The 16,810-nt window shown below is 37.1% G+C and overlaps 1 protein-coding gene across 1 annotated transcript; it reads right to left on the bottom strand.

Moving 5' to 3' along the window:
• Nucleotides 1–4,622: 4,622 nt before the first annotated feature.
• LOC121756214 lies at nucleotides 4,623–6,225 on the bottom strand. The gene is made up of 2 exons (XM_042151705.1): nucleotides 5,917–6,225; nucleotides 4,623–5,250 (listed from the first exon to the last, which is right to left on the bottom strand). The coding sequence occupies exons 1-2, from the start codon at nucleotides 6,094–6,096 to the stop codon at nucleotides 4,747–4,749; spliced, it is 684 nt and encodes a 227-aa protein (XP_042007639.1). The 5' UTR covers nucleotides 6,097–6,225; the 3' UTR covers nucleotides 4,623–4,746.
• Nucleotides 6,226–16,810: the final 10,585 nt, after the last annotated feature.

Here is a 16,810-nt window from a genome sequence, read left to right as displayed (position 1 = left end):
CCATAAACGTAATTCCGTTAAGCCAGGCTTGATATTGGGCGGACGTCATGCGAGAAGTGTCTGTCATTGTGACGGTCATGTACATGGCCATATGGGAGTTGGGGATCCCCCCGAGCCCGAGCTCGCCTGGCTGGAATCGGCTCGGCCCCTCCTCCCTCTAGCCGCCTTCGTCGCATTTCTCCCTTGCGGCCGACGGCGCCCACGGGAGGACCCCCCGACATCGTCTGCCGGGGTCTCAACCTCCTGCGAGGCAAACTCTTGTGGCCCGCTGCCCGAACCGCCCTCACCAGACGAGTATTGGCCACTCGCCGTGTGCTTCGAGGTCGAGCCCGTGCTGGACCACACACCGTTGGCCCACCTTTCCTCGTCCTTGGCGACCTCCCAAACATCGACATATTTGAATTGTTTACCGATGTCGTCGAAGTAGACCCGCAAAGCCGACCTCAGAATGTCAGCTCTCGTGGCTCCGATTTGGTAATGAGCCGCTTCATTCTTGTGGATGGCGCAGAATCGTTTAACCTCTTTGTCGACTCGGTCAAAGTGAGCGCGGAGCATCTTATATGTGCGGCGGCGGGACCCCTTCGGCTTAATCTGGTGGTAGGCCTCGGTGACCTTTTCCCGGAAGCACTTTCGGGGTTGTTGATTCCCGACGATGGGATCGTACGAGACGCTGATCCAGGCGTTGTACACCGCCAGCATTTCTTTGGGGCCGTACGGATGTCGGCCTAGATCCTCCTCCTCCTAGATCCTCTTCAACGGAATAATCCTCCCGAATCTGGGATAATACCTACGAATACCGCGGGGCGGTGTGACGGGCGTATGCATCCACGTCAAAATTGGGTGGTTGTTACCCCCCGGCGTCGACAAACCCTGGGTGCCCGGCGTCGACGAACCACAACCACCCAATGTGTTGTACTCCCTCCGTCCCGGACTACTTGCACTTATTTCCTTTCTGGGCGTCCCAAGTTATTTACACTATTTCCATTTTTAGTAAAAATTTTCACCTACAGCCGTAATATTTGACTTTGCTATACACTCATTCCTTAATCTCCGTGCCGAAAATGAAACGTGCGAGTAGTGCGGGACGGAGGGAGTACATGCTTTCCTAGTCGCCGAACCCGTTGAGATCCCACCCGCCGAAGCCGCCACCGCCGGAGTTTCCGTCGCCGTACATTTTGTGATGAGATGTTAGATGAAAATTGGAGAGGAAATGGAGATGATTTGGGAAGAATAGATATGTAGTTGTGTGTGAAATGAAGATGAATTAAGAGTATTTATAGAGTAAAAAAATAAAATAAAAAAATAATAAAAAACGGCTATAAATGGTAATATTACCGTTTTTCACTTTTTATTTTTTTTTTTAAATCCGAATTTTTTTAAAAAAAATAATTTATTGCTTCAGCGTGATGATGCCCACTCGCCGGCCGGCGAGTGGGCGTCACGCATGGCGCCGGGGCGTGATGTCTCGTCATTCGTCACGCCGTGACGGAACACGGAACGAGCTGGGGACGAGACGTGGCGCCGCAACGCGTCACGCCGCCGTTTCGTTCCGTCGTGACGGAATACAGGCCACCCGCATGACGCGTTGCGGGTGGCCTAAGTGTTCCTGTCACTTTCGACATTTATGCATATGAAATATTTATGACAAGCTGTTGGTTGAGGCTACTTCTCAGCATTTTTTTCATTTGTGTCTCTAGTTTAAAATTACAAAAGTAAAAAGTGTGGAGTACTTTTTAGTCCTTAGATTGTGAAGATCTACGGTTTGATCAATCTAATTTTGGTTTTTGGAATATGGAGGTTGATGATCCACATTATGGCTGCATACACAAGACTTTTTAGTTAATTTTTCTAGATTTCCATTCAATAAAAAAAATTAAAATGTTAAATTTTAAATTATTGATAAATTATTAAATGAAACAATTAATGAAATAAAATTAAGCATTAATTAGAGTTATGGATTTATATATATCTACTAAAAAAGTCAGGTAGCCAGAGTATGGCAGCATAATTTTGTGAATATGAGATATATTAGTTCACATAGGAATGAACAATAAGTTAGCACCAAAAGTGAGATAAATCACAGTATCATTTATATATTGAGAATAAAAAACAAACTTAGCTAAGTTGTTTGCAATATTTCATTCTTTAATTAATTAAAATTTTATTTTTAAGCTGGATTCATGGATGTACAAATCAAACCAAGAAGAATCCTTAAATGAAGGAAATCTAAATTCTCAGATTGTCTTTTGACGAATTGAAACGACTTTATTAGATCTGAAATTCTAAATTACAATATATTAATAAAATTTTAGTGGTATGAATTAGGTAAGAGTAAGATACAAAAAAAAAGAAGAAAACAAGATCGAGGGGAAATGTCAAATTCAGATATAAATTTAATAAGAAGGGAGCAATTAATTTTGGGATTTGCGGTAATTGGTCTTCGATTTTGCCTTTTCAGACAAAATTTCCAATCTTGAAATGAGAAAATTCTCTTCGGTAGTTATTTTGAAAGCGATATATTGATATAATAATGTGATTATATTATTATATCCAGATAGCAAATGTATATTCCAAGAAATTAACTTAGGATTAGGACCCCTGCAAATTTTCCTTTATCATTATGGTGCCACGCGCTGTATAAATAAATAAATAAATAAAATGTAAATAAATAAAACGTGTGTTTTGAAAGATCAGATATCTGAATCAATTATAACCATTAATTCGATATATAGTTTCACACGTGTAGTTAGTTACCTGCACATATGAGAATAAAAGTCTATTTAATCTACTTTATTAGGTGACCAAACTATATAACTATATAAGACATAAATCAAGTTTTCTATGCTATTTTTATGCACAAACTAGCTCAACCACAAAATCTTGAGAATAAGCCCAACAAAAAGTTTCTAAATAAAGGTTATTCTTAAATAAAAATTTAATATATATTTTTATTTTAGAATACATACAAAACACATTTAAAAAGTTACAACCTTCATTCCATGTCAATAGAGGCGTTTCATTTTTTACACTCCCTTTCAAAAATATTACTAATAAGTAGTAGTTAAAGTGGAGAAAAAGTAAAGTAACTTATTTAGTGGCAAAAATAAGTTTGGACACCAACCACTAATACAGTACACACAATGGTTAAATCATTAAATTCATATATTTAGGACTAAATAATTTTAAATTATGTAGTTTAGGATTAATATCCGAACAATTGACCTTTTAACCAACAGATTCTAAACTATACAATTCAATATCCGAACTATTGATAGTTTGAATACCAATAAAAGTTTGGCAATTTGCATTTTAGTTCACATGATCACATCACTGTCGATATGCCTTAGTCAGCAAAAATAAAACTTGTAATTTAATAAATGAAATTGAAAGTATGAAGTATTAAACCGTACTTTTTCTTAATTTAAAAAAGGGCTAAATTCCATGCGTAAAGCATAATTAATTCACTTATTATCAGTTCATAATTTAAAATAGGGGGTAAAAATAAAATAGTTCACATCACAGTCGATAGACTGGTCAGCAAAAAAAGTTGTGATTTTTAATAAATTATATTATAAGTATGATAATATTAAACTGCACAATTTCATGGTCTAAAATAAGGGGTTAAATTCCATTTGAATAGGAGTAGTATAATTAACACAGCTATTACTAGTCCATTATCCATCTTAATTTTTGATAGCTTAACTGTTTCCTCACGCACGTGTAAGAATTACATTGGGGCATATTCATATAGGACAAAAAAAATACAAGGTAAGATTTAGTTGGACTTTATTAGTTTCAACTAATAGAATTCACAATTGTATACATACTGATATTATTTTTAAAATATATTATAATATAGTATACATTTATTATCTACATCCAAATTTTCTGACTTTTCCAATTCATGTGTGACAGCATTTAAATTGTCTCAACTCTTAGTTTAATTGCATTCACTTACATAAATGGGCGTTGAATACATTCATTTGACTCAATTAAATCCCAATTTAAATAACTTCTAAGGATTCACGCATATTAATGCCACCATAATGTCATACAGTATTACCATATCTCGTTATAAAATATCATATCAACACACCACTAAACTATTTGATATTTTGATACTACTACTTCACATGATCAATATAGGAAGAATTAAATAATTTTGCAGGTTATTTAATCTGATTATCCCTCTACGAATTGGTAAAACAAATTTGGAGGATGAAAATTGAATGAGAGGCAGAGTATATTAAATGAGACAGAAGAAAATCAATTGCTGCTCTTCACACAGCTGGGGAACTTAAAAATCTATCTCCAAATCCAGCAACAAAGCACATTCAACTCAAAAGGCATTAATTCCAATTTATTTATTTTTTGCTGACAAAAACTCTTATGACAAAGTAGTTGTGTGTATTCAAAGATGGTAGGAAGAAATAATTCTCATTTATTATTTGTTAGGTGTATAAATCAATTACTTGATGCCGTAATTTCCCTTTTTAATGCGCATTTACTCCTCTCTTTGACGCCAAAAAATAACATATTTTCCCTTTTAGCATAACATAATTATTGTAAATTTGATGATCAATATTCAATTAAAAGGGAAATATGAATTCAACTTGATCATCTTAGCTAAAGATATTTATATACTAATTCTTTAAAAAAGCTTATGAAACAACCTATTTTCTATCTTTACAAAAAATGAGAACCAATAAAATTTGAAATATGGCTCCAACCAACCATTGATTGAACTCAAATGGATATATTGAGATCAATTCTAGGCTTCTTGGCAGACATAGGCAGTGGCACATTGCAGTTGCACCTAGGGCACTTTGGATTGGTGCTAGAGATGAGCACGTAGAGGAGACAGGTAGGGCAGCCGGCCGCGAACGACGACGACCTCTCCTCCTGATCGAGATCGCTGTCCTTGATCGAGGACGACGAGTTCGAGGGCAGGGAGGATGACTTGGACATGGATATGGAGCGCTTTCGCACCGTCTCCTTCTCCGCCCTCTCGAGGGCGGACTTCACTTTATCCAAGGTGCATACGCTCTGGTACGGGGAGGTGGACGATGAGAGGGAGACGAGCTTCAAGTCCAGGCCCTCATCATCGAACAAGTTCAGCGTCTGCTTCTTCGATGGAGGGAAGTTGAGGTCTTGTAACTTGGCTGCTACCTTGCTCTGTTGAGGCTTGTTTTCTGTTGTTGATGATGATGAGTTTGAGGAATTGCATCTCTGCAGATACACTTTTCCTGACTGGAAATACACATGAACTTAACAATTGATCAATATTCACTCTCTCATAAACAGATGATTAAGTGAATCAGTGACGTTTTAATCGTATAATTGGACGATCAATTGAACTTTAATTGCAACGCAAGGGAGAGAGGAAGGCAATGAATGTGCAATTAAGCCAAAGAGCTTCAATCATGGCAGAAATGCCTCTACAATTTCTGCCATTACAATCCCAAGAAAAATAACGGCACGTATTTTCATCATTGCGCCTTCAAAAACACGCATAAACAGGGATAGTTTGACACCGATTAAACTCATTAAATGCCTTATTTAATTAGCTCATGAATGATCAAAATTCCGGTTAATCATCGAACTTCCAAAATCGAGATAATACAAAACAAATCACTCTACTATCCACCACAAAACAAACAAAAATTCAACATACGCCAATCAATTCCACTCAAAAACAACAATTTAACTCATTAAATGCCTCCATTAATTAGCTCGTGAACGATCAAAATCGCGATTACTCGCCGAATTCCAAAATTGAGATAATACAATACAAAATCACCCTATTCTCCACCACAAAACAAACCAAAATTCAACATACCAATCGATTACACTCAAAACAACAATCAATCAACAAAATCACCACCAACGAAAAAGCCACGCATAAATTGATTGTACCTTTAGGTCAAGGCGCTTCTCCCAGCCGGAGGGGACCTGCAAGTCAAGGTCAAGTTCCTTCGAATCAAGCGTTGTACATCCAGCGAGCAAGTCGCGGGTGATCGGAGCCGTCGGTTTGGGCGAATCGGCAGCGTCGCCGCCGTTGATCATTCTCACCAAGGAACTGACATCAGCAGCCATTGTAGCGCGGAAATTACAGAGTATATCAATCTTCTCTCTTCGTTTGGAAGGAGAATTTAGAGATATGGAGAGAGGGAGAGAGAGGAGTGATAGAAATGTTTCGGTGGAATGAGTTTGTGGAGATATAAATATAAGGAGGAGAAGGAGATTAAGATGATGAACTCAAATTAATCAGCACCTATAATTAATTAAATTGCCATAATGAAGAATTTAATGTATATTGATTTTATGTGTGGGAATTGGGAAAGATGTAATTAAATAGTTTTGAATAAGTGTTTTTGATTTGGAGTAATAATTATTGATGGTTTGAGGCGTAACCCGGAACCCGCCGGCCGGCCCGAACAGTCCAATAAAAATACAGGATTGGGGTTGCAATTTCGCAGCCCGAATTTGAAATCGGGCTATTCGGGTTGACCCGGTCGGGTCTCCAGGTTAGGCGGGCTGACCCGGTCGGGTTACGGGTCGACATGTCGGGTTGAAGGCTTCTGGACATCGCGCAGTCTTTGTAACATGCATAACTTTCTCTACAAAACTCCGATTGAGGCGTGCAAGATACTCACGCGAAGCTCTTTCGAAGAAGAAGAGAATGATATGCATTAGGGGCTTATCGGACTTCAAAATCGCAAGAAACGTTGACTCGAACAGGACTGTTGCACATCACATATTTTGTGTATATTTTTCTAATCCATTTTCTATCAATATTCAACAAACATGTAAACATACCAAAATATAGAAATATAATCAAAACCATTCAAGTCAACTCTCTAAAACCATGCAAAATCCAAATACGTCAACCGTGAACCGACTATATAAGATCACGAAAAAAATCATTACGTGGTTCATGGATTCATAAATACTCGTATATAAAAGCTTTCTTTTAGTATATTTCCAATATAATAGTGCAAAGTGTTTTGGCGCCACTTCGTCATTGAATTATGCGTACTTTGATTATTCTTAAAACAAAGATAAATCAATATTTGACTTATCTACATCGGAAACAAATTAAATTTGACCAATCATAATTCAAGAAAACTTTAGAGTTACTCCAATTAGCTAACATCTTGATAATTTACTCTTCAACAATTCAAAATATTTTTGTTACATCTACCCTCCACCTCTCACGTTATGAAAATTTTATTCATTTTTCTAAGAATCAATTTATGTTTAAACTTTGAAACAAAGTATTGATTTATGTTTTAAATACATAAACATAAACATACCATTGACAGATATTTATAAATAATTACGTAAATATGTAATGAATAAGTTATTTTAATTTGAAAAATTTAATCTTGTTCAAAAATATTAAAGAAAAGTAAAAATATGCATTTTATTGTTGCATGACTAATTAAAAATATGTATATAATTAAAAAAATTAAAAATACGTATTATTTTTTTGAAAATAGTAAAAAAACCCAAAATACGCATTGGCCTGAACAACACGAAGGGTTAGCCCGAAACCCGAAGGGTTAGGGTTGAACTTTTATAACCCGAAAAAATTATAACCCGAATAGCTCGTACCCGAATGGCCCGACAACCCGAATGGGTTGGCCCGAACCCGAACGGGCATGGGCGGACCCAAAGTGTAAGGGGGAGGGGCTTAAGCCCTCAATGAAATATTTTTTTAAACTTTTTTCTATTAATTTTTTTTTAATTTAGTCAAGCTTAGTGTAAGTTATAGTGTAAAAGCCCCTACAAATTATCTAAATTATTCAAAAATATAAATCAAAATAAAATTTAGAAATCTCAGCTCCTATGGATGATTATTTTTGCGTCCGCCTCTGTGAACGGGTTAGCCCGATTAACCTTCCTAGTTTGAGGCAATAAATGTACAGAGAATACATAAAAGGACAGCTGTGAATTAAATACGAAGGCCTTTTGGCTTCCTTAGATAGGCCATTAATGACTGCTATTTTCCGCTCTATTTAGCTTCCATTTGTGTTTTTGAGTTTTATTGCACCATTAATCACCTTTTGTTTTCTCTATTAATTGAATACTAAGACTTGTTTGGCGCTTATCAATTTCAATTTCTTCACATGGGATATTGGTCTAAAATATTACTCTCTTAGTCTTTTAAAAATATATTGTAAATTTTAAATGATACTCCCTCCTTCCCAAGGAAGATAAGCCATTCCTTGGCGGCACTGGATTTTATGTAAATTAATTTGTGTATTGAGTGAAGAGAATAAAGTAATAGAGAATAAATAAAATAGAGATAAAGGTGTTTTTATTTTTAAGAATTGGTCATCTTAGTTGAGACAAAATAAAAAGGAAAGTGAATCATTTTCAGTGGGACGGAAGGAGTACAAGTTTTAATACTACATAATTGGTAAAGTAAGAGATACGATAGTCAAAATAGTGTTAATGGATAGAGAGATTCACATAATTGGTAGTGCTTAGTAACACTAATCTAAAAAGTTCATAATTTTAAGAGATAGACTAAAAAAACAAATACATAATTCATATTTTTAAAGGACGAAGGGAGTAGGATAAACTTTGATTATTCTGGTATTTTTCACTAAATTTAAAAGTGATTAAAAAAATAACACACTTTTGAAAGTGTGCAATTTTCCTAGCCCGACCCAAACTATTTTTTCTCGGCATATTTTGAACCTATTTGTCTAGCCATGTAACCTAAGTGACTTAGTTTGAATCTCACTGCTGTCGTGTAGTTGCTTCCATATCTCAGGCACAAGTGTGAGGCCTTGGGAGATGGGCTTCTGACAGCCAGTGGGTTAGGGCCTCCCCCTTAACGGGCTACTGCGTACCCTGATTGAACCCCCTCACATGATGTCTGGCCGGAGTGTGGGGCCGCTAAGGCGACGAAATCGCCTTTTGCTGCAATTGAATCATATATGAAACAACGTCATTTCAACGCTCTAATTCTTAAACTCGATGTTTAATAATAAGTGCATGCTAATATGATAAAGTATGTCTCGTGGATATGCCAAATTCAAAAAATGACCCACTTTAAAATTTGATCAAAATTTATGAACTTCAAAATCAATATCCTTTTTTATATTTGGTGACCTTCCTCACCTCACGCACTTTTATATAGGTCTGTTCTTTTTATTTAGATTTGGTGAATGTTGGAATAAGAAAATTAATTAATTGGAGAACAATAAGGCAAGTGATGAAGATATGGCAAGAATAAAGAAGGAAACCAATGAAGATTATGGAAAATCAAATAAAAAGGATATTAGTATAATTAGAATATATTTTCCATGTTTAGCTAGAATTAGAGTCTATATATAGTTGTGTAACCATGGAGAGAACAGAACCCAAGTCATTCACAATGTAGTCTTTAAAGTTCTCACCGTCTTTTACTGATCCCCGAGAAAGAAAAGAAAGAGGGGGCGAGACAGACAGAGACAACGAAGCTCCATCCATGGATTCGATGCAGTCTGCAGTTACTCTCGACGAGAACATAGCGCTCACAGAATCAGAGTGGCTCTCCATGAAGAAAAGAATCGGTAACCCCGTCGAAAAGGCCAACGCTTCCAACTTCGAATCCGTGGCAGGTTGAATCCTCAGCGAGAACATCCTCATCACCGGAAGAGGCCTCTTCCGTCAGACCGTAATCAAAACGCAGTCCGAATCCCGTGAGTCGTCCAACGTCTACGCCGCGCTGGTCGCATTAATCAACTCTGAACTTCCCCAAGTCGGACACCTGCTCGTCAAAAGAGCCGACTGCAGTTCAATACTGCGCATAACCGCAGAAACTGAAGGAGATCCTTGCTGAATCCTCCAGCCTGCTGAGGAAAGGCTAGCTGGAGAAACGCACTTGTTTCTTGATTGCAAGGCTGCTCGCCGTCTACAAACAGAAGTTTAGGGACTCTGCGACTGCGAGAGTGTTTGAAGCTAGATTTTATTCGCAGATTTCTTATTTGGGGAGTTTGGCTTATTCAATATCCCAAATTAAGCCAGGACATCTACTGCGACACCAGTGGCAACACCGGGAACGTCGTCGCCAACGGACTACGGCTTGTGACTTCATCGTAGGAAAAAAATGAACAAGCGATGAGAGTCGAGAAAGAGAAGCTGTCAGCTAAAGAGAGGCAAAGAGAACTAAAGACCACAGTTGAAGCTCAGGAGAGAGAATGCCGATGAACAGGCAGATAGTTGGAGTTGGAAAGAATGTGAGGCCAAAGAGGCCAGATCGGCCCTGTTGGAGAAGGAAGAATGCATGCCCGACACCTCTCCTCGATCAAGTTAAGAAAAGAAAGAAGAAGTTCACGGTTTGTCCGGCCGAGGGGGAGAGGAAGAATGCGGCCGAACAACTCCTCTCCAAATCTATAATGGTAGTGAAGGCCAAAGATGACCCAAAGGAGCAGCCCATATGTCGGTGGAGCCAGGAAAGATTGGTAGCAAGACAACCCCGGAAAGGTAAAGCAGTCGAAGAATTATCCGGCAGAGGGGGAGAGGTTATCCCCAACCGGATAATTATTCGAGATGATTGGAGTAGTGCCTATGCCATAGAAGAGAAGATAGCTTCAGGCAGAAATGGTCCGGAGAAGAAGAAGCAACCGAGAAAGCAGCCATCGTGGCTGGTTGACCCAAACAAAATTGCTACTAAAATTAGGAGTGCATCTGGTGCAGTTGATCCACAAGAATTAGGAGCCAAATAGAATTGCTACTAAAATTATGGGTACTGGGGAAGACGAGAAGGAAGGCGAATACGTGATCGACCACCGGAAAGGAACGAGCAGACCGTCTAGAAAGGCAAACGCTAATGAGAGGAGACCGTGGAGGTAGTGGAGGTCGTGAAAACATTGCCAAGAGAAGAGGCGATTGTGTTGCAGCACCAACGGGATCAACCCTGTTTAATGAACCATCCGGCTGAGGGAGAGAGTAGTACCACTGCCAGAGAGTTCCACCCACAGTACCGAGAAACCAGAAGGAGACGGCTCATCAGAAGGAGGAGTCGCCATCCCCGGAAAAGAAGGCTGACTGCAGCCGAAGAGAAAATAACAGTAGTCAAGATAAGGAGTTCACGGTTTGTGAAGGAGAAACGAGCAGAAGCCGACCAATAGAGGAGAAGCTACGGAGTTCGGCAATAACTAGGTGGAGGTGGCATGGTTTGAGAGTATGTCACCGGGGGAAAAAACCCATGAAGAAACATAAAGGAGACTGATGGTTTCACGTCTTCATTTTTAGAGAAGTAAATTTGGGCCATGTGGTTATTAGGCTCAAGAAAGAAAAGAAATGAAAATAATGGACTCATAGTTTGAGTTTGGAATGGACCGAGAATGGTCTAAAATGGCTCCTAGATACGAGCAAAAACTGTCAGATAAGCTCCTCGACAAGAGTCAAAACTGTCAGATTAGCTCCTCGACAAAAGTAAAAACTGTCAGAATTAGCTCATCGACACGAGTTAAAACTGTTTAGATTAGCTCCTTGACACGAGTTAAAACCGTCAACGAAAAATTGAAGAACTCCTTGAAACGAGTTTAAACTATCAATGATGAATTGAAGAAGCTCTATGATACGAGCATAAACTATCAAAGGGAATTGAAGAACTCTTAAATACGAGTATAAACTATTTATCAAATTAAAGATCGTGCAAGTTAAGTGTCGAAAAACTCGATACTTAACTTGAGGGGGAGTGTTGGAATAAGGAAATTAATTAATTGGAGAACAATAAGGAAAGTGATGAAGATATGGCAAGAATAAAGAAGGAAACCAATGAAGATTATGGAAAATCAAATAAAAAGGATATTAGTATAATTAGAATATATTTTCCATGTTTAGCTAGAATTAGAGTCTATATATAGTTGTGTAACCATGGAGAGAACAGAACCCAAGTCATTCACAATGTAGTCTTTAAAGTTCTCCCCGTCTTTTACTTTCCGCAATAATCTTTTATTTTCCGCATTATATTTTCTAATAGTGAAGATAGCTTTTTTACTTCCAAATTTTCACTTTATATGACAACTTATTCTCCTAAAGCTGAAAAATGGTACCAACTCATTATGCAGATTGTTGTGAGGGCATAACTGATTTGTGATGGTACTGACTTGGGGTGGTGTACCTAATTTAAAGCATAGAAATGTATAATTATCCAAAGTGTCCAAAAACAAATATCAACAAACATTTATTGAAACGTGGAGAGTGAATAGTTTTAATTGAATTATTTTCAATTTTATGTTTGGTTGATATTGTATAATATAAAACTCGTTACTCGTCGATAACAATAAAGATCGATTAAAAAGCACATTTGCGAATTAAGACTAATTTAAGTGGCATTGTATTATAACAACGTCTATCTAAATTGGTAATTTGCTTCTCTTTCAACTATAAATATGGGTTTTTAAGCCATTATTAAGAAATCATTACTAATGCTCTTTTTTTTAAAATGGCAACATTAGGGTGTAAAAATATGGTTAGTTGTAGCTATATTGTCTAAACTTTAAATGAATTTCAGTTTATAGTTTCAATTTTAATTTATTTTCTATATCATCTGAATTTTGTGAAATCGTTTTAATTATGAGTCTTAGGCCATCTGCAACATTGTCTCTTATCCGTCCCTTAACCGTCTCTTATTACTATTCTTGAGTCCACTGTACTTTTTCACTCCATCTCTTAACTAAGGGACGAAACCTGCAACCCTCTATCTCTTATCCGTCCCTTAACCGTCTCTTAAATTACTATTAATTCAATTTCATTTTTTATTTTTATTTCCAACAAATTCAATTAATAAAAACACACTTCATTAAATAAAATAAAATTACAACATAAAATAAAAATATAACTTAAAATTCAAAAAAATAAAAAAAAACACATAATTAAAATTCTAAAAAAATAAAAATTACATAATCTAAAATACAATTTTATAGAAAATAAAAAAAAAACTACTCCGCCGGCGAATCATCCCACGAAGGCGGTGGAGGTGCACTGAAGCCACCTGGAGGCGGAATACCAAGTTGTCTTGCCATAAACTCAATTCCGGCAAGATAGGCTTGGTATTGGGGAGGCGTCATGCGGGAAGTGTCCACTCGCGGGCCGGCGAGTGGGCGTCACGCATGGCGCCGGAGCGCGCCACGTGCGCTGGCGCGTGGCGAGACGGCTTGCCATCCGTCTCGGCGGGCTGGGGACGAGACGGGACGCTGCAACGCATCTCGCCGCCGTCTCGTCCCGGCGTGACGGGTTACGAGCCACCCACGTGACGCGTTGTGGGTGGCCTTATGACTCACAACAACAGTTATTGTGTTAAGTTTACGGCTAAACTGGGCTTTGTTAGCATAACAAGACGAAGATCATACTCTACATTGGTTTAATGACAAGAAAAATATTGCCAAAAAATGACGAGCCAATATTGCCATAGCTCTAGCAAAGTTCTTCTCACTTCCTTATTAAAATTGTCGATTAATACGTCAAATCTTCGTCTTGTCATGATCGATGATACCATAGGAAATTAGTTGCAAATTTGACAATGTTGTAAATTGAAATCGATGCTATAAACTGAAATTTAATTATAATTAATGCTATAATTAAATTATAACTAATCCCAATTGTCCTAAGAGGGTTTGATTCAAGTCCCACCTAAATATATATTGAAATTTCATTATGTAAAAAAATGAAATTGTAGTTTAAAAGCTATTTATCTACTATTCCAATATCATTAACTACAACTAGCTAACACGTGTTAGGATTCACAACTTAACCAAGAATCCATTAGAAAAAGTGGGACACATTACCAGCTTGGAAATACTTACAAGTCACTACTTGGTCTTGATCTCTCGTGTAACCCATAAATGCATGCTACCATATGTATCTTAGCTTTTCATGGTCGTAAGCATATGCCTCTGGTGCAATGTAAATTTCGAGTATCATCCTCTAGTCAATTTTACTAAGTGCCAAAATACCATTTTCCTATCCCTAATTTGGCTCAAAATCTTGAATGATTACCTACATGAAACCAGACAACGTACCAGTTCATGGTTGACTCAATTGAACCGGTTTGGTCCTATTTTAAAATTCTTGTTACAATTCATTTAAATTTTTAAATTGTTGGTTACAACACAAACCTTCACATTTGCATACATTAGATTACTTGAAAAACAATCTATCCGTTGGACGGATGTCTTTTAATCAACTGATCAATTCCACTTCTTCGTACTCTTCCAATATATTATACTCCATAACATAAAATAGATTGTATAAATGTATTTTCAAAGCCAATAGATAATGCAGCATTAAATTGTAGCATTTAAGTCAAATATTAGTGCCCGGTAGTGCGAATAAATTGATGATACAAAATAGTTTGGGGTTTAGGTATAATTTAGGTGAAAATTTAAAAATAGGTTTGACCAGAGATGAAGAACATGGGTTTAGCATTGAATATGGGGTTGGATTATTTATGTGAATGATGATGAAGAGTCATGGAGCATGGACATAATTACAAGTATTCAGCATTCAAACAATTTTATTGCATAGCTTTTCTTAGTCAAATATATTTATATTTGGCTTGACAGACAGTAATGGAAGCTGCTGCCCAAAATCACATTAATTCCAAATATGGTTTTCCTTTTGACCCAATTGGTACTTTCACTTTGTTCAATAACTGAATTTATCTCTTCATGAGAGTTATAAATTTTTAACTTCATAAAAAAAGAAAATGAAAAAATGTACTCCACGGTTCATAACTTCACATCACATCCATCAACATTTTATTTTATTCATAAAAATCACAAGTACAAAAATAATATTGTATCTAAAAAATTACTACTGGCTATTATAGTTTGTGATTAACTAGCTAGTGTATATCCCCAACTCTCAATATTGGTATAACAGACTTAGGACTCGTTTGGTTGTACTGATAGGCCATGATAGGGCCGCCTATCGGAGGTATATCAGGTGTTTGGTTGCCATGATACTACTATCTCTAAGCCCGAAAATTTGCTAAAAACCCGCCTAGGCCCGGTGGACTATCCACAAATGTGTGAATACACTATACCACACAAAAGCAGTGATAGTGTACTGTTCCCCTATGATAGTCAATATTGCCCTCTTTCTCTCCCACTTTTACTCACTCTCTCTCTCCTGCAACTCTTCTCTCACCCCCAATTTTACTCACTTTTCTCTATCTTCTGCAAATCTTCAAAGCTCATTCTATTGAATGATTTTGGTGATATTTTTATTGTATTTTTGGAGTTGGGCTTCTCAGAGCTTGCAATTGAGATCGCCGTCGAGAAGTACGTTCGAAGGCTTAACGTCGGCGTGGACGATGTGAGGGGCGCAGGTATCGTGAAGGTGGGCGATGGCGGAGGCGAGCTGGAACGCGACGGCGGCGCGTTGATTCCACGTGAGTGGAGGAGTGTGGGAGGCGTGATGGAGCTTGTGGTGCAAGGTGCCGTTGGGGACGAACTCCATTATCAGGGCGCCTTGATCTTCCGCGTAGCCGAGGAGCTTCACGATGTTTGGGTGGCGGATGTGGAGCAGGATTTGGAGCTCCTGGTTGAAGGCGGCGTACACGCGCTGGCTGCTGCCGCTGCTGCGGTAGAGCTTGACGGCGGCGGTGGAGTTGATTTTTTTACTATTAAATCATTATGCAACTAATTAGAGGCATATAATTAATTTTAGAATTTTATTATCATTTTTAATAATTAAAAACTCGTAACTATTAGAGTTGATAAATTCAAAAGTCAGAATGTTATTTCTTCAAAATCAATCTTTTTTTCAAATTTTCAATGGAAAATTTAATTTGTTCATCTTTTCTTGGGACATTTTAATTATGATTTGTTGATTATCGTTACAATATTGATTATCGTTAATAATTTTATTGATAGCATCATCATTAACACCAATTTACTTAACTTAATCATAAAATAGAGATACACATTTACATACAAATATATTTAGTAACAAGGACATTTCTGTCATTTTACATCTTATCTATAAAACACTATCTTATCAATCAAACAACATCATAAAAATACTATCAGACACTATAGCATTTTCGGCCCGAAAATGCTATCTTAAGATAACTATCTTGCTATTTTCTATCATGGCAATCAAACGAACTCTTATTGTACTGGAAATATATCAAAAATATTGTAATTATGGACGATTCGACCTAATGATCAAAGCCTTAATTAAGCTAATGGCGAGCCAAAAAAGACAAATTGGTCCACACAAGATCCAATACTGTGACGAAGCAACAACAAAACAAAAGAAAGACAAAATAACACTGGGTCCATAAACATCAAAATCTATATATTTTGTACTATAACTTTAACATATCTCACTTAACATGTTCATATAATATCAAAGAAATTCACTTCTAAATTTCAATGCCTAATGTAAAACCCTTCAAAAGATTTAAAAAAAAAACTCCACATTTTATAAAAAATATATGTCATGACCATTATCTACGGGCAGTGCATACAGACAAAACCAATACGATCACCACACAAAATGAGAAATGTAAGGCATGACCACGACAAGATGAAAAATATATTGCGGAATTTGAACACAAATTTCAACTTTGTCATTTGAACTAGACTTCATTGCTGCAAAAGATTAAAGTAATTAAGATGAATGTATATAGATTTTGAAATGATATGGCAAATGTGTGGAAATACTATTTTTAAATATAAGATACCTAGCTATCAAATCATGAATTTTCAGATAACGTTTAATGAAAAGGAATATAAAATATGTATGAAACGAAATTTGCATTAAAGACAGAAAATAACTTGTCAAGAAAGTGGTT

This window comes from Salvia splendens, chromosome 11 (genome assembly GCF_004379255.2).
Source record: "Salvia splendens isolate huo1 chromosome 11, SspV2, whole genome shotgun sequence".
NCBI classification, from domain to species: Eukaryota; Viridiplantae; Streptophyta; class Magnoliopsida; order Lamiales; family Lamiaceae; genus Salvia; species Salvia splendens.
The sequence above is the reverse complement of the archived record's forward strand: the minus strand, read 5'-3'. Positions and strand labels throughout refer to the sequence as shown.